We start from the raw sequence: 22158 nt of genomic DNA on the forward strand, positions 1-22158 counted from the left end.
CGGTTAGAGCGTCGACCTGCGGTCTGGAGAGACCCGGGTTCGGTTCCCGCTAAGGACACGTACTTCGGTTGCAGTTTGTCCCCGGCCCTGGTTGGTCGTGCGGGTGGCAGCCACTCGATGTGTCCCTTCACGTCGATGTTTCTCTCTCTCTCTCCCTCCCACTCTATCTGTACAAAAAATGGAAAAATATCCTCGGGTGAAGATTAAAAAAAAAGAAAAAAAAAAGTGTCATAAAAATGTCATTCCTAGACTCTAAAATAAACCAGTACAAGCAAAGCTTATTTCTTGGTTTAATTGCCAAGCAACAACTAGTTATTAGATATTAACCCCCATAATCACTACAGGAAAAGGATACAAAACTTAATGGAATAAAACAGTTTTATTTTTTTAGAGTTTACTAGTGAAGCAGTGAGACAGAGTGGCTCCTCCACAGACTGAAAGCCAAAACATAGATTTACCGGTTCTCTTTCAGACGACCCAATTTTGGTTCCTCACTCCCTGATGAGGTCATATTTAAGACTTCAAGGTTCCCAGCTCCTACCCAGTGTTCTAAGGCAAATAATTTGAATAAAGAAATAAACAAAATAGAAAAAAGAAGTCTAGCAATTACAGTGGGACCTAGGGCTGAACTTTAGTTTAGTCTTAATGAGAAAATTTGAGAAAAGAGGTGGTATATACATTACTTAAGAGTGATGACAGCAGCCTCCAAAGAACTTAAAGTAAAAGAGCCTTAAAATTTTTCACCTCCCTCTAAAAGACAAATGAAAATTTATGTTAAAATAAAAGACTCACGCACAGGATCCCCAAAGCTAATATTCACCTTCTGCTTCTGGGAAGCACGATTCTTCTCATCAGAGATCTTTTCTGGATTATATCTTATGAGTGATGGGATGGACACCTGGACAGGCACTTGGGCAGTATGAATTGAGCCTAGCACTGACTCCTCCTGCTTAGGCTCAGCAGGAGTCACAGTGGGGATCACACGAAGATTGGGACGGCTGCGAGTAGCTTGTTTGGTAACTGGCATTACCCTGTGTGGTTCAGGTAGAGGGTGCTTTGATGGTTGAGAGGTGGGGTACATAGGCCACCTTGAGGCTGCATATGCCATGTAGTGCCTGTAGGCATCAAAGGAAGCAGGGGGAATGGCAGGTCCCTGATAGTTAGAAGGTATCCGAGCTGCAGCAAACTGAGAGGCCCTTGGCACATGAAACTGAGACAAAGAAGCAGAGTGTGGAAGTCTAATTGGGGCAGATGGGGCAGATGGAGCTGATGGCAACAGGCACCTAACTGCAACAGATGACTGAAACCCACTGCCAACCACCTCTGGTCCTACAACATGACCCATTGGATGGTCAGACTTTAGGAATGGGGGGCTGTTTTTTGTAAGCAGATAAGGATCCACAGGGGAGGCTGGATGCGGATGGGACACCTCTGGGGAGTGGGTATTGCTATGGTGTGCCTCCCTGCTCTCCAATTTGTGAGGATCTGAGGAACGCCGATCAGCTGAGAAATGGCGGTCAACTGAGGAACAGTGGTCTGCTGAAAAGTGTTGGTCGACTGAGGAACGGCGGTCGGTGGAGGAACGTGATGGCTTCTTGCCATGAAGTCGTTCCTGGGTGCGTGCAGCCAGTTTACTAATCTCTGTTACCCCGATATCCAAGCCTATCGTCTTGAGCAAGTCATGAATCTTGGCATATTCTGGATTGGTCTCTTCTATTGATTCTAGCTTTACAGCTGGAGCTGAAGAGGGCAGGGAGCTTGCCTTCTGTCTTAAAACTTCACTCTCAGAGCCCCCAAGGGGCTTTGGTGGAGATTCTGCCTTTAAATCCTCTTCTTCATCTCCATAGAGAAATTTCTCCTCATCCTCAATGTCAGGGAAGCTACGTCGCCTTTTTTCCTGTGTACTGGTAGAATCAGCCAACATGCTCAGAATGCGGGAAAAACCACTGCCATCCTGGCTAGCTCTCTCATGGGGCAGCAAGAAGTCTGTGTGTCGCTCAGGTCCCTCAGCCTTCATATCCAATTTCTCTTTGTGGCACAAAAAACTTCCAAACTTCTCTTTGCGAGGACTGTTGTCCTTGGGCATCCCGGGGAGGGGACCCCATTGGTAGAGGTTGCCCTGAGGTTCCTTCAGGGGAGTCTCTACCATAGTTGCCTTGTTGTTTTCCATCTCTGAAGCAAAAGCAGCAATAGCACCACTCAGTGGAACAGATGAGTGTCCAGAGTAGAGAGGATGATCCTGGCTGGAGCTGGTATTGCTGGAAAAATTCTCAAGCTGCAAAGACAAACAAAACTGATTTGGCCTTTATGTAGAAAATCAGAAAACTAGCAATTGAAAGAAATACTTAGATGCTTTGTTATTCTTGAATTAAAAGGGGAGAGATAAGTTGGGATGAAGGGAGGTAATAGTATCCTTAGCCAGGTTTAAGATTTGGGTCCCCATCTCTCCAGATGTTTCTGTTACGGCAAGGAGAAATAGGAAATAAGGCAGATTAGAATGAATCCTCACTTTTGCTCATTTATTGTAGTCCTTATCAAGAAATTTGAATTCAAAAGAACTTTAGAGCTATCCTGGCTTACGTGTTTTCTATGAATTCTGAAAGAAAAAAAAACATATAAAAGTAGAGCTGCTTTGGTTAAGTAGAGTTAGGAAACTCTGAAACACTAACTGATCACCCTCCTCTAGCTTTCCTAAGTGCCCTGGAGGCACCTCTTCAGAAATCTTAGTTGTTAACAGGGCACCTAAAATCTAGTGCTCATGCCTGACCATCTTTTTATAGGTGAGGAAAAAATATCAAGGCCCAGAATGATGAGGTGAACTTGTCTAAAAATCACATAGTATGTTGGTGACAAAGGTGGGTCTAGAATCAGAATCACCTGATTTCTGATCTAGTATCCTACCATTCATATATTTTGTCTTCTCACTCAAGACAGATGAGGAAAATTCAGATCAACTCCTCCCTTTGCCTCAAGCTTCATTTCCAAGAAACTCACAATCAAAGATTTTTCTACAGGGCTACCTAATTGAGAGAAATAGATACAATGGATAGTCTCCAAAATGTCTGTTTAGAAAGCCTAATATATGACAGTAGAAGCACTCTACTGATACATTATGAGGCATAATTTCCTTTGGAGAGTTCTGGAAGGTACACAACAATGTTGGTCCAGCACACATTATAAAGATAACATTAGGGACAGAGCCCCAGATAAGTAACCAGGTTTAAGATATTAAAGGGACTAGCAAGAGACCATAAAAGAAATGCAGCAGAGACCTGCATGGAAGGCTCCACGTCCACTTCAAGCCGCTTCTTCAGAATTGACTTCTTAGGCATCACAGATACTTCCTCAGACGGATGTAAAGAATATCCTGGCTCTGATGCTGTTAGGACACCTGACAATCCAGGGATGGGACAGCTTGTGCCACCACCATCAACTCCCACCAGCTCCTGACTCACGCTCCTACTTTGTTCCTCCTCTTGCTCTCGTTTTCGCCTGGCAAGGTCCAGCTCTCGAAACTCGGGGTCTAGAAACCTAGGGCTTGGGCTCTGTCTACGCTGTCGATAGTTGCGGGTCCCTGATGTAAAACTTGGGTGATCACTTCCCATGCTGTGCATCTTCTCTGTGTCATTATAACGGGGCCGTTTGGCCTCCCGGCTTCTTTCTTCGGGTCGTATCGAGTAGGAGCCTTTGAGTTTGTCTCTATTCCGTTCTGTTCCATGCAATATCTCATCATGACAACTGATATGGGGACTATAATCAGAACGATGCAGGAAAGTTTCTCTTGTTCGGTAGTCCTCATCAAGTTGTCCCATGAAGGGACTGAGAGGCCTCTCCTCCCGGGATATATATCGTTCAAGACCTCGAGTGCACTGGGAGCTTCGAGTGAAGACAGAATCATCAGTCAAGTCATCCCTGAGAAAAGAGACAAGACTTACTGAATACAACAGATTTGGAAAGAGCAAGACCAGACAAGGCTGAGACTGACATTTAACAAGTATGCTACAGAATGCTTAAGACAAAAAACAATAATCACGAAGTACAAGAACAAATCTACATATATACATGGACATTTCCCCTCCCTATCCCCAGGGGCAGACACAAGCAGCCGCAGCCTCTAACAAAGAGGAGAGATTACTAGTCAATACAGACAGAGTTCTTAGACTGATTTCCTTCACTAAACTTTGAGGGTATAGAGTTTCAGCTAGGGTTTGGGAGATGTGAAAACACCATTACCAGACTACAAAGAGCCCTGGATTACACAACACCACACTAGCAAATTCTAGCTCTTTGCCACTAAAAGTGTGGTCTGAATCAGCAGCATCAGTATTACCTGAGAACTTTTAAGAAATACAAATTCTCAGGCTCCCCTAAGGCTGACTAAATCAGAATGTGCATTTTAACAAGGTCTCCACGTGATTTGTATGCACCTTAAAATTTGAAAAACAATAGTTCAGATAACTGATTTTCTAGTTGTACTCCACAGATTCTGAACAGTGCTCAGAAGCTGCCAAAAAAAAAAGGACATACTAGGAAAACAGAATCTGCATGGCTCTGGGCCTTCCACCTCATTCATACTAGCCCTAACTCTATCTTATACAGTAAAGTTGTATATAATATTTCACTTGAAAAAGAATATCACTGTGAGGAAAAAAAAAAACAAAACATTTTTCACTACTGATCTAGCTAATTGGCATGATTTTCTTGTAAGTTTTACAAGGTTCTCCAATGCTTTGTTTTGCTGCCTCACAAATTAAAAACCATAAAACTCCCTTAAAGTCTGTATTGTTACTCTCCTTCCTACCTTGCCTGGATATCCACAAGCACTCTGCCAAGGGCCCAGGAAAGAGTTTGTGATGGTTTGGCTAACTATATATATTTTATTTCATAGGAAAAAAAGGTCATGGACCTTTGTGACATGAAGGTAAAAAATATAGGATGGAACATCTGTCCTTTCAGCTCAGAGCTCTATACATAATAGTCCTAACCTTTTTGGGCATTATGGTCACAGAGCTTCTATTGCCCAAAAAGAAAGTTTCTGATTAAAATCACAGATGGAGCCTGGCCGGTGAGGCTCAGTGGACTGAGTGTCATCCCATGGACTGAGAAGTCCCAGTTCGATTCCTGCTCAGAGCATATGCCTGGGGGTTTCGGGCTCAATCCCCAGTAGGGGGCGTGGAGGAGGCAGCCTAAATGTTTTTCTCTCACATAGATGTTTCTCTTTCTCCCTTCCTCCCTCTCCAAAAAATCAATAAAAATCTATTTTAAAAATAACAAAATAAAATAAAATCACAGGTAGAAATAAAGATCCTCTAGCACTTTAAGCATACAACTTTTAAGTAATCTGAATAAAAAATTTACATGTCACTCACATTCTAGAGTGAGTTACCATCCCAAGGATGGTAATTATTGGTGTCTTCTACAATTTCTGGTAACTACTTTTGTTTTTTGTGAGTTTCTAGAAGTAAGCTTTCTTTCTTTTTTTAATACTTGCTTTCCTGTCTCTGGGACTAAGTTAGCAGAATATCAAAGAGTTACCTTTTCTTATTCACCAGCTCAGCCTTTGTTCAAAGTTTTAGACCTGGTTAACAGCTATAGATAACTTTATGAAAGACTATCAAGGATAAACTTTATCACTTCCTCTAAAAGAATGCCACCTGTGGGAATCAGGTTCCTGTTACTCGCCTCCTCCCCAAGAATCTGAGGAATTTTAAGTTCTCAATATAGAATTAAATAGGAAAGAATGGGAATAAACCAAGGACAATCTCTAAAATCAAATGTAACTAGAATAAAATATTTTACTTTGTCAGCCATGAACACATCTATTTCCAGAGAGTAATGTCCATAGGGTGAGTCACTCCATTGCTAAAATGCCACCCATCATACAAAAAGTCTCTGATAATATTAGTGAAGGGTAAAAACAAAGGCTCCATGAGTAGTAACAAGGTCATCCATGTTCCCACATTCAGTTCCCTACTAGAACTATTACATGTCACCCCAAATGACATACTAATCGAAGATCTAATCCAGCACTAAATAGCAAGAAGCTAGAAATAATGAGATGACTCTCAGAAAGTCTCAGTCCAGACTTGCTATCTCCAGCAAAAGGAGGCAAAAAACAATGAAAGAAGGTATAGAAACAGTTAAAAGAATGAATTATCATGTAAATACAGGCAGAAATCAGGCTGCTCATTAGAAGTTTCTATCTTCTTTCCCTAGGTCTCCCAAAAGATAACTGAAAAAGCTGGCTGCAGTAGAAGTGAGTCCTAAAAAGGGCTACCTGATTCCCTATAGCTCAGAACAGGCCAGTGACAGACTCTCTAAAAGCTTTGGTTAAGGCCAACTCTTTCCTAAAATAAGGTCTATCTATTTAAAAAATTGATTGTTGGATGTGGGTGATAGATACATGGAGCTCACTGTACTATTCTCTCTACATTTTTTGCATTTACAAATTCCATTATGCAAATTAAAAATCATATAAAATAACATTATTTCCACAAATAAATCTGTACACCAATGTTCATAGCACTATTATTCATAATAGCCAAAAAGTAAAAACAACGCAAATGTTATCCATCTATTCATCACTAATGAATGGATAAATAAAATACCTACAATGAAATGTTATTGGCAATAAACAGGAATGAAGTAGTTATATGTTGCAACATGATTGAGTCTTGAAGAACTGTTATGCTGCCCTGGCCAGGTGGCTCAGTGGGTTGGAGCATCATCCCATGCACTAAAAGGTTGGGGGTTTAACCCAGTCAGAACAAATACCTAGGTTGCAGGTTCAATCCCCAGTCGGGGTATATGTGGCAGGCAACCAATCAATGTTTCTCTCTCTCCCTTCCTTTCTCTCTAAAAATCGATGAGGAGCCCTGGCCAATTTTGCTCAGTGGTCAGAGCATCAGCCTGCAGTCCAGAGAGACTCAGGTTCGGTTCCCGCTAAGGGCACGTACTTCGGTTGCAGTTTGTCCCCGGCCCTGGTTGGTCGTGCGGGTGGCAGCCACTCGATGTGTCCCTTCACATCGATGTTTCTCTCTCTCTCTCCCTTCCTCTCTCTCCCTCCCACGCTATCTGTACAAAAAATATCCTCGGGTGAGGATAAAAAAATAAAAAATAAAAAAATAAAAATCGATGAGGAGCCCTGGCCAATTTTGCTCAGTGGTCAGAGCATCAGCCTGCAGTCCAGAGAGACTCAGGTTCGGTTCCCACTAAGGGCACATACCTCAGTTGCAGTTTGTCCCCGGCCCTGGTTGGGTTGTGCGGGTGGCAGCCACTCGATGTGTCCCTTTCACATCGATGTTTCTCTCTCTCTCTCTCTTCCTCTCTCTCCCTCCCACTCTATCTAAACAAAAAATGGAAAAAAATGTCCTCGGGTAAGGAAAAAAAAAAAATCAATGAGGAAACACATTCTAAGGTGAAGATTAAAAATAATAATAATAATTAGAAAAACTGATATGCTAAGTGAAAAAAGCCAGTCACAAAGGACCATATGTTATATGATTCTATTTATATGAAATATCCAGAATGGGAAAATTCAAAAATAGAAAGTAGATCAGTGATAGTCTAGGGCAGAGGGTATAGAGGACTAATAGCTAAAGATTCAGGTAATAAAAATGTTCTAGCCCTGGCCGGTTTGGCTCAGCGGTTAGAGCATTGGCCTCCGGTCCAGAGAGACCCAGGTTTGGTTCCTGCTGAGGGCACGTACCTCAGTTGCAGTTTGTCCCCGGCCCTGGCTGGGTCATGTGGGTGGCAGCCACTCGATATGTACCTTTCACATCAATGTTTCTCTCTCTCTCTCTCTCTCTCCCTCCCTCTCTCTCTCTCCCTCCCTCCCGCTCTATCTGAACAAAAAATGAAAAAATGTCCTCGGGTGAGGATAAGAAAAATGTTCTAAAATTAATCGTTGAGGTGTGGATGCACAACTCTGTGAATATACTAAGTCACCGAGCTGGACACTTTAAATGGATGAACTATATGGTACATTATGGCTCAGTCAAGGTGTTTAAAAATAATAAGTCCTCCAGCCCCGGCCGGTTTGGCTCAGTGGTTAGAGCGTTGGCCCACAGACCAAAGAGCTGCAGGTTTGATTTCCAGTTAAGAGCATGGACTTCGGTTGAAGTTTGGTCCCCAGCCCCAGTTGGGATTGTGCAGGAGGCAACCAATCAATGTGTTTCTCTCATATTGATGGTTCTCTCTCTCCCTCCCTCCCAGTCTATCTGAAAATAGGAAAGTATCTTTAGGTGAGGATTTAAAAAAAAAAATTCCATAAAAGGAACTTATAATGTGTAGAGTACTTTGATAACCAGGAAATCAATCTCACATCTACAAGCCTTTAGAAACTAAGTGTTTTCACACAACTTGATCATGTTCCTTTTTCAGAATAAGTTACAGTCTTACATACAGAGCTGCCAAGGTGAGGAGACTGATAACCCTGACAATCTGGCTGTAATCCAAACCTGATATAAATTTTAACAGATTCAATAAGGGAAGAGAAAGAATTTGGGGACCTCAGGAAAAACATAAGCAGAAACCTACAACAAAGGATGGACTTGACCTGTTTCATTAGCCAAAAATTGGACTCACTTTCAGGAGACATACCTAGAATACTGACGGTTCTATGGCCTGGTTTTAGTGGACAGTAATTATCCACAATATTGAACAAGAATGCAGGGGGGGGAAACCGTCAAAAGAATGACCTCCTTTTAGAACCTTAATCTCACTTTCTCTAAAATAGACTTGTCTCTCTGAAATACATGATTCTGGAAAGATTACTGCCCCAAACTCCCCAAGAGAAAAATTTTAATTATTATTTAAAAACAGACAATTGTCTGTCTGAAGAACACATGCATAATGAAGCTCATGGAAAAGGGAGGTGACACACCAGTCCTAACAAGAGGAAATGCTAAAGTTACCTCAAAACCTCAGCAAGGAAGGAAGGCAGTCACATCATGCACCACCCACTCACAATGCCTACTCAATCATCTCCTAAAATAGCAGCAGCAGAGGGGCAAGGGCTGCTTCCTCAATCAAGTGACACAGTCACATACCCTGAAGCCCTATCTTCTGAAGCTTCAGTGTTATATGACACTGGACTAACTGCCTTGCTTCAATGCATCAAATAGCCACTGGAGCTTTGAAGTAAATATTACCAAAGGGCAGCACTGGTCCTCAGACTTTCTGCCAGCTGTCCCCCACCTGCCTGACTGTGCTCTGTGTATCACTGCTTGGAAGTCTTAGTTTGAAAGAACATCACATTGATTTATTGTTACTGTTAATCATTTGTGAAAACTCCCAATGTACTGGGCAGAGACCATCACAGACATGGTTCTCAGTTCTCAGAAACTGAGTGCTTTTCCTGCACTCCTGTCCTTATTCTTTTACTTTTGTAAGATGAAAAACACCTAAAATGATTATTTACTTCCCTTATATAGTTAAGTTCCTAGTACCTGAGATCTATGTTTAATACTCTGTGGAGTGTATTTGCCCATCCTCAGCACTTAATAGTTGTAAAATAATAACTTTTTAAAAGATCCTTAACTTTCTATTAATACTTACATATTTAATTTATTTATTATTTTTAATCCTTACCTGAGAACATTTTTTCCATTTTTTGTTCAGATAGAGTGGGAGGGAGAGAGAGGAAGAGAGAGAGAGAGAGAAACATTGACGTGAAAGGGACACATCGAGTGGCTGCCACCCACACAAGCCAACCAGGGCCAAGGACAAACTGCAACTGAGGTACGCACCCTTAGCGGGAACCGAACCCAGGTCTCTCCGGACTGCAGGCCAAAGCTCTAACCACTGAGCCAAACCAGCCAGGGCAATACTTACATATTTAATATAGATATATATATATATTACACATTAATTTATTTAAACGTGTTCTGAATCTATAGTTCAGCCTGAACATGCAGAAAAATAACACTATTAAAGATTTCCTTTTATGTCCAGAACTTTCCTACTGCAGAAAGGAGCCCTAGTACCAGTATTTTAGAATCCATATCATTTTAACTGTTTTTAATTTAGGAGACTCTGTTTATGTCCCTTCAGCCTTCCTCTTTCCAGCTGGACCAGGATGACCTTTAAAGTCTTTTCTATATAATTTTCAGCAACAGAGTCTACATCAATACACTCTCCCCACTCAAGTCTTTTCCAATGTTATACTTTGTACTGGACATCAGGCATAACTTCACTGTGGCATCACTCTTTCAAATATACCATTCAGAAAACATCAACATTTCTACCTTTAATCACTATTACAGCCTTGCCTCAGATGAAGCCCACCTGTCCACGTCCTCCAGATTATCCACTGGTGAACCCAGTCTATCACTAAGCCGCCGCCGTTCTGGTATGCCAACACAGAAGTGGTCATTGCCAACAGTGATCCTTAAACTCTGTTCCAAAGAGTCAGAACGTAGACCAGGAGAGCGTCTCTATAAAAGTAAAAGATAATACAACAGTTAATAGGTCAAGACACCCCTATACCCAAAAATGTTCTCCCTAGTCACAAAGCTGTGGTCCAACAAGGTGAGAAATGGCTATAGTAAGATACTACTCCAAAACTAAAGCACTTTTTAAAAAATTATCATTTTCTGCCTAGCTGGTATGGCTCAGTGGTTGAGCATCGACCTATGCACCAAGAGGTCACCACTTCGATTCCTGGTCAGGGCACATGCCCAGGTTGTGGGCCAGATCTCCAGTTAGGGGAATGTAAGAGGCGGCCAATCAATGTTCTCTCTCATCAATGTTTCTACCTCTCCCTCTCCTTTTCTCTCTCTGAAATCAATAAAGAAAAAAAAAATTTTAATAAAAAAATTATCGTTTTCTTAGATGAAAGCCCACACTTCCAACCCTCTCAATCAGTGACCTCTCATTCTTTCATTTACTGGTACTGGGCATGGAACTGAAAAAGTGAATTAAGTCTGCTCTCAGAACCTATACATTTCTAGTGAAGGAGGCAAAACAATTGAAAAGTATTTCTGATAGCCATAAGTGCCATAAAGTCATTAAGACATAACACAAAAAAGATTGAACTACTTCTGAGAGGATGGTTAGAGAAGGATTTTCTGAGGTGATACCATTTAACACGAGGCCTAAATGATGAGATATCAGTTTTGCAAAACAACAAGCTCTATAATGAGCTTACCATGTTTTGGGTAACATCAGAAAGGTAACCACTGTGATTGCATAAGAGTGATAGATGAGCCCTGGCCAGTTTGGCTTGGTGGTTAGAGCATCAGCAGACCAGAGAGACCCAGGTTTGGTCCCCCCCTAAGGGCACGTACCTCGATTGCAGTTTGTCCCCAGCTCTGCTTGGGGTTGTGTGGGTGGCAACCAGTTGATGTTTCTCTCTCTCTCTTGCCCCCTCTCTCCCTCTCGCTCTATCTGAAGATAAATGCAAAAAAATGTCCTTGGGTAAGGTTAAAAAAAAAAAAGAGTGATAGATGAACCTGGCCAGTTTACCTTAGCAATTAGAGCGTTGGCCTGAGGACCAGAGTTACGGGTTCGATTCCAGTCAAGGGCTCGTACCTCAGTCAGTTGTAGTTCGATCCCTGGCCCCAGTCAGGGTCGTGTGGGAGGCAACCAATCAGTGTCTCTCTCCCTCCCTCCCTCCCAATCTATCTGAAAATAAATGGGAAAATATCCTCAGGTGAGGATTTAAAAAAAAAGAGTGATAGAAGAGAAGATAAGTAAAAACCAGTTATGAAATTTGGATTTTATTCTTTTTTTTTTGGTTAATCCTCACCTAAGGATATTTTTTCCATTGATGTTGTTGTTGTTGTTGTTAGAGAGAAAGTGGAAGGGAGGATGTGTGAGGGGAGGGGAGGAGGAGAGAGAGAGAAGAAAAAAAACCATTAGTGAGAGAGACACATCAAGCCTGCAACCCAGGTACGTGCCCTTGACCAGGAATCAAACCCTGAAACCTTTCAGTGGGCAGGCCGATGCTCTAACCACTGAGTGACATTGGCCAGGGCTAGATTTTATTCTTTTTTATCTTCACTCAACAGTTTTCCAGTTTTTGTTCAGATAGAGTGGGAAGGAGAGAGAGGGAGAGAGCGAGAGAAACATCAACGTGACAAGAACACATCATGTGGCTGCCTCCCGCACGACCCAACCAGGGCTGGGGACAAACTGCAACCGAGGTACGTGCCCTTAGTGGGAACTGAACCCGGTCTCTCTGGACCGCAGGCCGACGCTCTAACCGCTGAGCCAAACTGGCCAGGGCTGGATTTTATTCTTAATAATAAAATAAGAAGCCACAGAAAAGTTTCAAGCAGGAAAGTGATATGATCTGACAACATTCTTCCTCCAGATGCTCATACTGCTCATACCCTCATCTCCTTCAGGTCTTGATTTAAAGTCACCTTCCCACAGGCCTTCCCTGGTTACCCTATCAAAAATTGTAACTCCTGCCCTGGCCGGTTTGGCTGAGCAGTTACAGTGGTGACCCGCAGACCAAAGGGTGTTGGGTTGGATTCTGGTCAAGAGCATGTACCTGGGTTGCAGGTTCAATTCCTGGCCCCAGTTGGGGTCATGCACGAGGCAACCAATTGATGTGTCTCTATCACATCGATGTTTTTCTCTCTCTCCCTCCCTTCCACTCAATCTAAAAATCAATGAAAAAATATCCTTGGGTGAGAATTAACAAACGAAAAAATTATAACTCACTTCTCTGTTTTTTTAGGCATTGAACATGCCAAACATTTTACTTCTTTATTTTATTTTATTATTATTTTTTTTCCTCACCCGAGGACACTTTACTTTTGGCATTTATCTTCAAATAGAGTGGAAGAGAGAGGAGGAGGAAGTGAGAGAGAGAAACAGCGATGTGAGGGAGACACATCGAGTGGTTGCCACCCATACAACCCCAACTGGGACCAGGGACAAACTGCAACCGAACTACGTACCCTTAGCGGAAACCGAACCTGGGACTCTCCGGTCCGCAGGCCAAAGCTCTAACTGCTGAGCATAATGGGCCAGGGCTACTTCTTTATATTATTTATCCAACTCTTTCTGCTAGAATATAAGCTCTATGATGGCAGAGTTTTTAACTGGTTTGTTCACTGTTATGCCCCTAGTACCCAGAACGGTACACAACACCTGGTAGATGTTCTCAAATGTATAAAGTTTTAAAAATCATGTTGATGGTTGGATGCAGAATGAACTGGAAGGTAACAAGAGTGGAGTGTAAAGGAGCCTAATGTAATAATCCAGGCAAGGCATAGTAGGGTTTAGATGAGAGTGTTGGCAGGAGGAGGACAGTTTGGGGGATGTATATTGGAGGTAGAGTTGACAGGTTAGACAGATGAAGTTAATCTGACAGTTTAGGCTTGGGAGCAGGGAAATGAATACTGTTTTGGGCTGAGCAATGGGTGATGTCACTTACTGAGACAGAAAAGACTGGAGCAAACAGGTTGTGCATTAGAGAAGAAAAGGGAGGTATGGAAACAAGTGTTCTGTTTTCCTTGCTTACTCTGTAGTAACTAACACTCAGACTACAGTTGCTCATCTGTGAAAATCTTAACTTAGTGACAAGTCAATTCACCTATGACCAGAATGCTCAGAGCATACTCTTTGTCATGGGTTTCAAAAAAGACTGGTGAACTGAAAATAAAATAAAAGTCCCAAACACCAGACCCTACCCAGAGGCTCTACTGGAGTGATGCTTATGGTGAGAGATAAATATTGTGTCTCCACTAAACTTTTTAACACCATGCTGTCCTTCTAGCAGGGAAACATCACGGCAAAAAGTCATGGGTGCCTGGAGCCAGGCAGACATGAACTGAATCACGGCACCACCACTTCTTAACTGTGTGACCTTGATTAAGTTACTTAAACCCCTCTGGTTTCCTCCGCTGTTCTTTAATAGGGAATAGTTTCAAATGCCTCGACCCCAAAAGGTTGTGAACGTTCTAGGAGAATGTGCCAAGTGAAGGGCTAAGCCTAATTCCGACCACACAAGTCAGTGAGCGGTGGCAGTTATCACGAGGACCGTGGGTATGCCCGCTTCACTTCGGAGAGGCAGCTCCGATTTGGACAGCCGGCCGTGTCACCCCAGGTGTCTGCCCCGGCGGTTTCAGCACCCTAACTCGCCACAAAGACCTTTCAGCATCCTTCCTGTGACCGGGGGGCAGCACAGGTCTAGGGGGGATACAAAACCACGGACCTAGGAGGAAGCATCAACTACTGCAAAGCGCCAGGCACACGGTTTGGAGAAATCCCCTCAAATCCCCTCGCCCTGGCAAACTTTTCCACGCCTCACCCTGAGTGCGACAGCCCGCCTAGTCCCGGGAAGTGGGGCGCTGCCTCCCGACCAGAAGCCCTAACGGGTCCCGCGTCCTTATTGTGCAAATGAAGCTCCCGGGGCTGACCGGGAACCTGCAGGTTCGGGTGTCGCCGAGGGGATGAAGCACTTCTGATTTGGGGACCCTGGCCTGGAGGCCTGGCGGCGCCGGGGCTGGGGGCGTTTCTGGAGGCGAGAACCCCGGGTGACGGGGCAGGGGTACTGAGAGTCCCGGTCAGGGGGTCGGATTACCCGGCTGCCGATGTCGCCTGGATGGTCCCCGCGGCCGTCTCGGGCGAAGTCGGAGCGGGACTCCCCCCGGCTGCTGCCTCGGAAACCGGCCGGGCCCGGCGGGAAGAGTCGTCGGCTCCGCGGCGGCGACGGGGAACCGCGACGGGCCCTCGGTGGGGAAGAGGAGACGCGACGACCCCGCGGCGGGGACGGCGAGGCCCGGCGGCCGCGGGGTGGGGACGGGGAGCCGCGGCGACCCCGGGGCGGGGAGGGCGAGGCCCGGCGGCCGCGGTGCCCTGCAGGCGAGCGGGGCCGGCGAGCCGGGGTGCGCGATGAAGAGGAGCCGGAGGGCGGCAGCGGCGAGATGCGGCGACCCGGGCCTGAGGAGGAGCCGGAGCTGCGGCCGACGCGCGGGCAGCCCCCGCCGCTATCTTTAGGCCGGTGTGAAGAGACGGAGGAGCGGGAGCCGCTGCGGTACATGGCTCCGGCAGCAGCGGCCGCGGCGGCAGGTCTGCCCCGCGGGCGCCCTGGACGCGCGGCCCCAGCGCAGCGCCGCAGCTGCAGCCTCGGCCGCCACGGCCGCCGCGCACCGCCCCCTCAGCCGGAGCAGCCCCCTCCTCCCGGCCTCGCGCCGTCCGGGGGGGCCGACCGAGCGCGCCCCCGCTGCCGCGCCTGGCGGTTGGAGGAGGCGAGCACACGCCGGACACACCCCCCGCCCTCTGGGGCTCCCCGCTTCTCCACTCAGGGAGCGGCCACAGGATCCAGAAGTGGGGAGGAGCGCGGAAGGCGGTGTGAGGAAGGGCGAGGGGAGGGGAAGTGAAGCGCGCGACCTGCACTCCGCAGGCTCCGCCTCCAAGCCCGCAAGATGGCGGCCGCTGAGCCGCCCCCCCTTCCCCGCCCCGGCGACCACGTGACCCGCGAGGGCCTCCGCCGGCGGTCGACAGAGAGAGAAAGGAGGGGCCAGAGCAGGGCTGCCCCTCCCGGGATGATCGGGCCCTCAGGGCACGGCGGGCTTTGGGGGAGCACTTTCGCTTATCTCCTGTCCCCTAACCCTGTTCATTTACGTGGGGACAGTAAATGGTTATAAGTGATGGGAATATAAAGAACTTCCCCAAGCATTAGGTGTGCCAAAAATGAGCACCCCCAGCAAGAAGCCCCCACAGAAGCCCAGAGACAACCATCAGTTTACTTTCCAGTTTGACTGATTTCTGGAGTATGAAATTGAGGATGGAAAAGTGCAGAATGGGGGCGAGAATGCACCCCAAAGCAGAGTTCAGAGTACATTTTCAGTCTCTCAAGCAGAACACCTATGGTTATGAGGAAGATCACTCACCACCGTGAATTTGAGGCAGGATGGGGAGCAGCTAGGAAAATTCTTTGGCAAGTGGAATGGGGAAACTGAGACAGATAGCTGAACTGGCTGAGCAATTTACAGCCAGATAATAAATGGAACGGTCTTATCTTACACGCTCTACACTGTGCTAGGGCAGATGTGCCTCAGTACTTGTCCCTCTTCAGTGACATTCTTTGAAGGTGAAATTGACCAGAGAATGACCTGTATAGGCTGTTTTTGATGCATGAGCATATTAAAGGACACCCCTGGAAAGCTGATGAATATTCTGTTGAGGTCCTCCCCTGAGACCACCCCTAAAATTCTCATCTTTGGAAAATAGATAAAAAACTCTTAAGAGCCCTGGCCAGGTTGGCTCAGCTGTTGGAACACTGGCCAGCGGACCAAAGAGTCACAGGTTTGATTCAGGTCAAGGGCACATACCTTGGTTTCTATTTGGATTTGGTCCCCAGCCCTGGCTGGGGTCTTGCGGGAGGCAACCCGTCAATGTGCAGGAGGCAGCTAATGAATGTGTCTCTCTCCTGTTGATGTCTCTCTCTCTTTCTCTCTCTCCCCCTCCCCCACTCTATCTGAAGAAAAATGAAAAAATATCCTCAGCTGAGGATTTAACAAACAAACAAACAAACCATTAAGACGAAGGACCCAGTGCCTGTTCTCCCTGAAGCACACCTGTGCCTTCCCGGCCCCATTTCTTTCCTCAGGTGCACATCTTTGCTTTCTTGCTCCTAAGCTCTAAAGTTTCCTAGGAGACTTGCAACCAGGGGAGCAGCAGGCAGTGGGAGCTCGTCCTGAACTAACCCCCTGAATCTGTCTCCAAGGGCCCTTCTTTTTGTGAGTCCAAGCAGCCCAGCTGGCTCACTTCGTCTGCCTCTGTGACTTTCTAAAAGGTCAAGACAGCTCTCGGAGCATCCCACTCAAATCTTCGCTTTGAGTATACTTTAATTTTGCATGCTAAATAAACTTCCTCCTGCAATAGAATTCTTGGCTCTGAATTTTTTCGTTGCTGAACTCAAGAACTTAGAGCCAACAACACCAGTAACAAGTCCACATCGTAACAGAAGGCCTGTGATTGGGGGATGTGAGCAATTCACACCCCCTAATCTATGACCATAATTTTCCTGGACACCTGGCTGTAGAAGTATCCCCAGTTGCAGGGCCCCACTTACTGAATACGAAAGTCAAGAAGAAGACAACACACACAAAAAGAAAAACAATGGTTAAAACGTGCCAAAAGGTTGACCCTAACCACTCAAACTGTTCAAAATAAAACAATTTAACAGTTTTCATCTATCAACTAGAAACACATACCTGAAATTGGTATGGAAATCAAGTTTCTGGTTCCAAAGCAAAGGTGGAACAAAGAAAAAATAATTATAAAAGATTTCCATTTTCGCCCTGGCCGGTTCGGCTCAGCGGTAGAGCATCGGCCTGTGGTCCGGAGAGACCCGGGTTCGGTTCCCGCTAAGGGCGCGTACCTCGGTTGCAGTTTTTCCCCGGCCCTGGTTGGTTGTGCGGGTGGCGACCACTCGATGTGTCCCTTTCACATTGATGTTCCTCTCTCTCTCTGTTCCTCTCTCTCCCTCCCACTCTACCTGAACAAAGAATGGAAAAATGTCCTCGGGTGAGGATGATAAAAAAAAAAAAAAGATTTCCATTTTCTAATTTACATGTTTATATATTGAATTTAAAATGTATCCAATTTCTGCCCTGGTCATTTGCTAAATGGTTAGAGCACTGGCCAGTGGACCAAAGGGTCTTGGGTTTGATTCCCAGTCAAGGGTACATACCTCAGTTGCAGTTTTGATTCCCGGCCCTGTTCAGGGTTGTACAGGAGGCAGCCAATGAATGTGTCTCTCTCACATCTCTCTCTCTCTCTCTCTCTTTCTCTCTCTCTCTCTCTCTGCCCCCCTCCCTTCTGCCTTTCTATTCTATCTAAAAAATCAATATAAAAAAATATTCTTGGATTAACAACAACAAAAAATGTGTCCAGTTTCATGTATTTGTATAATGGTAAAAGTTTACATCACAGCTCAGTACAAGTGAAGTCAAATTTTTACCAGTTGATTTTCTTACACTCTGCTTACTTCACTCCTTAACATTACCTGCCTGCTCCCCATGGGCATTCGAATTTCCAATTTCTGACTTTTGAGTTTTGTGGCTTAAAGAGACGATAATCATATGAAGGTTATTAATTTAGTCTGTTATATAAATTTTAATACTTTAATGATTTTTGTTTCCACATTTAGTTTACTGGGGCTCTTATGTATGAATCCTCACATAATTCGTTAAATTAAAATCTAAGATTATTTTTCACAGATGGATAGCCAATTTTGTTTGAAACACGAATTGAGATTCCCTGTGTACTGGAAAGCCCTAGTGAAGGAATGAGTTACTCAACTAATGAATGAACACTGCCAAATACTAATATTCTGCATCTTAATCCAATTTTGTTATTTTCTTTTGGTTGCATTATTTATGGTAAAGAGATATTTTTAATGTGATTTTTGTGTGTGTGTGAAAAAGAAAACACAAACACCAAAAAACTAAATACTAGGATTAATGATGGAAGTAAAAGAAAGTAAAGCAATCTGAGAAAGTGATGGCTCTTAACCAGAAAATATGAGTTATATGCAAGGTTTCTGAGTAGTCTAGAATATGTTTCATAATATGTCCTGTGAAACAAAGACCAGAACTCAGAGATTTGGATACGTGAGCTTCACAGCATGAAAGGCCTGTCAGAGAAGGGTGACAGTCTATGTAAGCGAAGCTGCTGTGCAAAATAGTCTAGAGAACTTGGTTTTAGCCATCTCTGGGTTGGTGTGATTAGGAGATCAAGGACATACTACCAAGGCTCCCTAATATCTTGTTCTCTTCTCATTCTGGGCAGAAAGAAGAAGATACTTCCTTTCCCCTTACAGAAAGGGGGCCATCTGACTACTTCCAGCCACTGTGGTATGTGAAAAGAATTACTTTGTATCACTTCCAGGCCCAATTAGGAAACAGTGGTTACAATAAACTTTCCATGCTTTCTTTTCCCTTGATGTGGTCAATTGAAGAAGCCATGCTGTTCTAGATGGTACAGCCTATCAGACTCCATGATTACCTGGAGCAGAACATCACCTCCACCCTGAGTTGACCATGTACTATGAGCATGAAATAAAACTTTGTTGTGTTAAGCACTGAGATTCGAGGGATTAATTTGCTACCACATATAACCTTGCCTCAGATGACTATTATAGCAGTGTTTGTTTGTTTTTTCCTCATCTGTATTTTCTGACTTTGGGGTTATTTATATAATTTATATAAAATTAAAAACCAACCCGGCCGGTGTGGCTCAGTGGTTGAGCGTCAACCCATGCACCTGGAGGTCGCCAGTTCGATTCCCAGTCAGAGCACATGCCCAGGTTGTGGGCCTGATCCCGGGGCGGGGCACATGCAGGAGGTAGCCAGTCGATGTTCTCTCTCATTGATGTTTCTATCTTTCTCTCTCTCCTTTCCTCTCTCTCTCTAAACTCAATAAAGAAAAAAAATTATTTAAAAAAATAATTAAATTAAATTAAAAACCCACCCTGGCCAGTTTAGCTCAGCAGTAGAACCTCAGGACCAATGAGTTGCGGGTTTGATTCCAATCAAGGGCACATACCTTGGTTGTGGTTCATCCCCAGCCCTTGTCAGGGTCGTGTGGGGTCAATGTGCCCCTCTCAAGTCGATGTTTTTCTTTCTCTCCCTTTCTCTCTTTATCTCCTTCCCACTCTATCTGCAGATAAATAGAAAAATATCCTTGGATGAGGATTAAAATAAATAATAAATAAATAAATAAAATAAAAACCCATAAATGTAATTTTAATGAAAAAAATAACTTGAAATATGCCAGAGGTGTGCTCTGTTTTTATTAGCCTATATCTGAATTTTGGTTGCCCATGGATTGGTGGGAATTAAGTAAATGTGAAGAAAGTGTGGATAGGTGTTTATAGACACATGGAATTAATACATTTTATTTTATTATTATTTTAATCCTCACCTGAGGATATGCTTATTGACTTTATTTATTCATTTGTTATTTAGTTTTTGTTGTTAATTCTCATCCGAGGATATTTTTCCATTGATTTTCAGAGAGTGGAAGGGAGAAAGGGAGAGAGAGAACCTTCGATGTGAAAGAGACACATCAATTGGTTGCCTCCTGCAAGACCTTGACCAGGGCTAGGGATAAAATCTGCACCCAGGTACGTGCCCTTGACCGGGAATCAAACCCACGACCTTTTGGTGCGAGGGTTAATACTCTAACCACTGAGCCACATTAGCCAGGACTGCTTATTGATTTTAGAGAGAGGGAAAGGGAGAGAGGGAGAGAAACATCAGTACGAGAGAGAGCATTGATTGGTTGCCTTCTGCATGCGTTTATAGAGAGGCTGGAACCCACAAACCTAGGTGTGTACCGTGAGTGGAAATTGAACTTGCAAACTTTTTTTTTTTTTTAATATGTTTTTTATTGATTTTTTAGAGAGAGAGAAAGGGAGAGAGAGATAGAAAAACATAGATTTAGAAAACATTGATCGGCTGCCTCCTGCACAACCCCTACTGAGAATCAAGCCCACAAGCCAGGCATGTGCCCTGATGGGAAATAGAACCAGGACCTCTCAGTCCCTGGGATGACCAATCCATTGAGCCACAATGGCTGGGCAAACCTGCAACCTTTTGGTGTAGGGGACAGCACTTCATCCAACTGAGCCACACGGGCCAAAACAGTTAATACATTTTAAATCAGGGTTAGTTATACTCTGTATCAACTTTTCTTCCTCAAGCCTTTTCTAATATTGAATAATTTTTTTCTTATCAAGGCAGCTGGTCCCGATGGTATATAACTGGAAAACTCTTCTGCTTCCCCTTCAACCTGCCCTTTGCATAATTCTTTTCATGTGCTACATGAAATCTCTTACAGATCTCTTCACTTTTCAAGTGTTCTTTAGTCACATGAGTAGTCTTATTGCAGTAGGGAAAATATCTTGTCCAGGGTAATAATTACAACCCTAAAAAGTTCTTTCAGGCTGAAAGTTCTCTCCTTCTCCAGCTCCTGCCTGCTTCAGACATGAAGTTTGCTGTGATGAAGGGAGGTGTGCCCAGCTTTTCCACATCCCTGCCTTTACTCCTCAGACTTTACCCCTTCTCTCTCCCTGGCTAGCTGCTATTTCTGACACCCCCACCCACGCTCCACACACACATCACGGGTTTGGTACAGAGAAGGGATTAGGGGGGAAAGAGCACAGTCTTTCCTGGGTATTGCAGGATGCTGTTATATTCTACAGTTTGTTCCCTATGGACATGGAAGACTCACAAATGGCTCTTTCTCTCTTATGTCACCATTGTGGGCTTTGTTATGACTCTGTTGCTGGGACTGAGGCAATGCTCTCCCTCTGGTTGACTGTCTGTGACTCCTCTCCCCCACCAGTCCTTGGCCTTTTAGAGGTTCATCCCATGTAAAGTTCAGTCTCCTGGGGCACTTTCCTCTCTGGTCACCCCTTGTGGGAAGGATTCTTTTTCAATTACTCCAGGTCAATTTCCTTCCAGGTATACTTGACTCACAAGACAATGCATCTTTGCCCTCCTGGCAAGGGCAGTGCAGCTCGTCTCATGCTACCCACCTTACCCGCCATCCTAGGACAGCTAGTTAGCCAGCATCGTGCTTTTGGTCTTCATCAGGTGGAAGTTAGGACATCAGTCCCTACAGACTTCCAAACCCCAGGATATATAAGCCAAACATTCTGAGAGGTGCTAGTGGAGGCCTCTATCTCATTGAGCTTTAGGCAGAGGGAATGGATCCTTCTTTCTCTGCAGCCTACAGATAACTCTCCAACCTCATTCTCTTACATAGACTCAGGGTGGATTATTAGTAATGCTGGCAGACTGATTCGTAATCTCTTCCCCATTCTCTTTGAGGTGAACGAGGGAAGGGGCTACCTGGTATACATTGTCTTGCTTTCTGCTTTTGAAGCCTTTGCTGAAACTCCAAAGACAACAAGGAGAATCTAATTACTATCCTGTCACAACTGTTGTCTGCCATTAGTTCCAGAAACTCTTACTAGACTTCTAATGAAAATGGGGAAAATGGGTTAAGGCTTTCCAACACACACGCGCGCGCACACACCCTGTAGCAGACATATAGCAATGACAGATAAAATCTGAAAAGAGAAAAGTAGAGTCCAACGCTTTAAAATAAGAAAAACACCCCTGTGAATACGCTGAAGCCACAGACATCCTGGGCTTGGAAATAAGTCTAGAGGCAAAGATAGCA

The 22158-nt window shown here is 44.6% G+C and overlaps 1 protein-coding gene across 1 annotated transcript in view; it reads right to left on the bottom strand.

Annotated features, from left to right (window-relative positions):
* The window catches only part of ZNF318 (zinc finger protein 318), a 31169-nt gene extending 16171 nt beyond the window's left edge, over positions 1 to 14998 (bottom strand). Inside the window, exons 1-4 of the mRNA XM_036248855.1 lie at positions 14540 to 14998; positions 10288 to 10436; positions 3273 to 3912; positions 821 to 2275 (exon numbers count right to left, since the gene is read on the bottom strand). Of these exons, the coding sequence (XP_036104748.1) occupies positions 821 to 2275; positions 3273 to 3912; positions 10288 to 10436; positions 14540 to 14998 (2703 nt within the window). The remainder of the gene's footprint in view (positions 1 to 820; positions 2276 to 3272; positions 3913 to 10287; positions 10437 to 14539) is intronic.
* Positions 14999 to 22158: the final 7160 nt, after the last annotated feature.

Source organism: Molossus molossus, unplaced genomic scaffold (genome assembly GCF_014108415.1).
Source record: "Molossus molossus isolate mMolMol1 unplaced genomic scaffold, mMolMol1.p scaffold_m16_p_8, whole genome shotgun sequence".
NCBI lineage: Eukaryota > Metazoa > Chordata > Mammalia > Chiroptera > Molossidae > Molossus > Molossus molossus.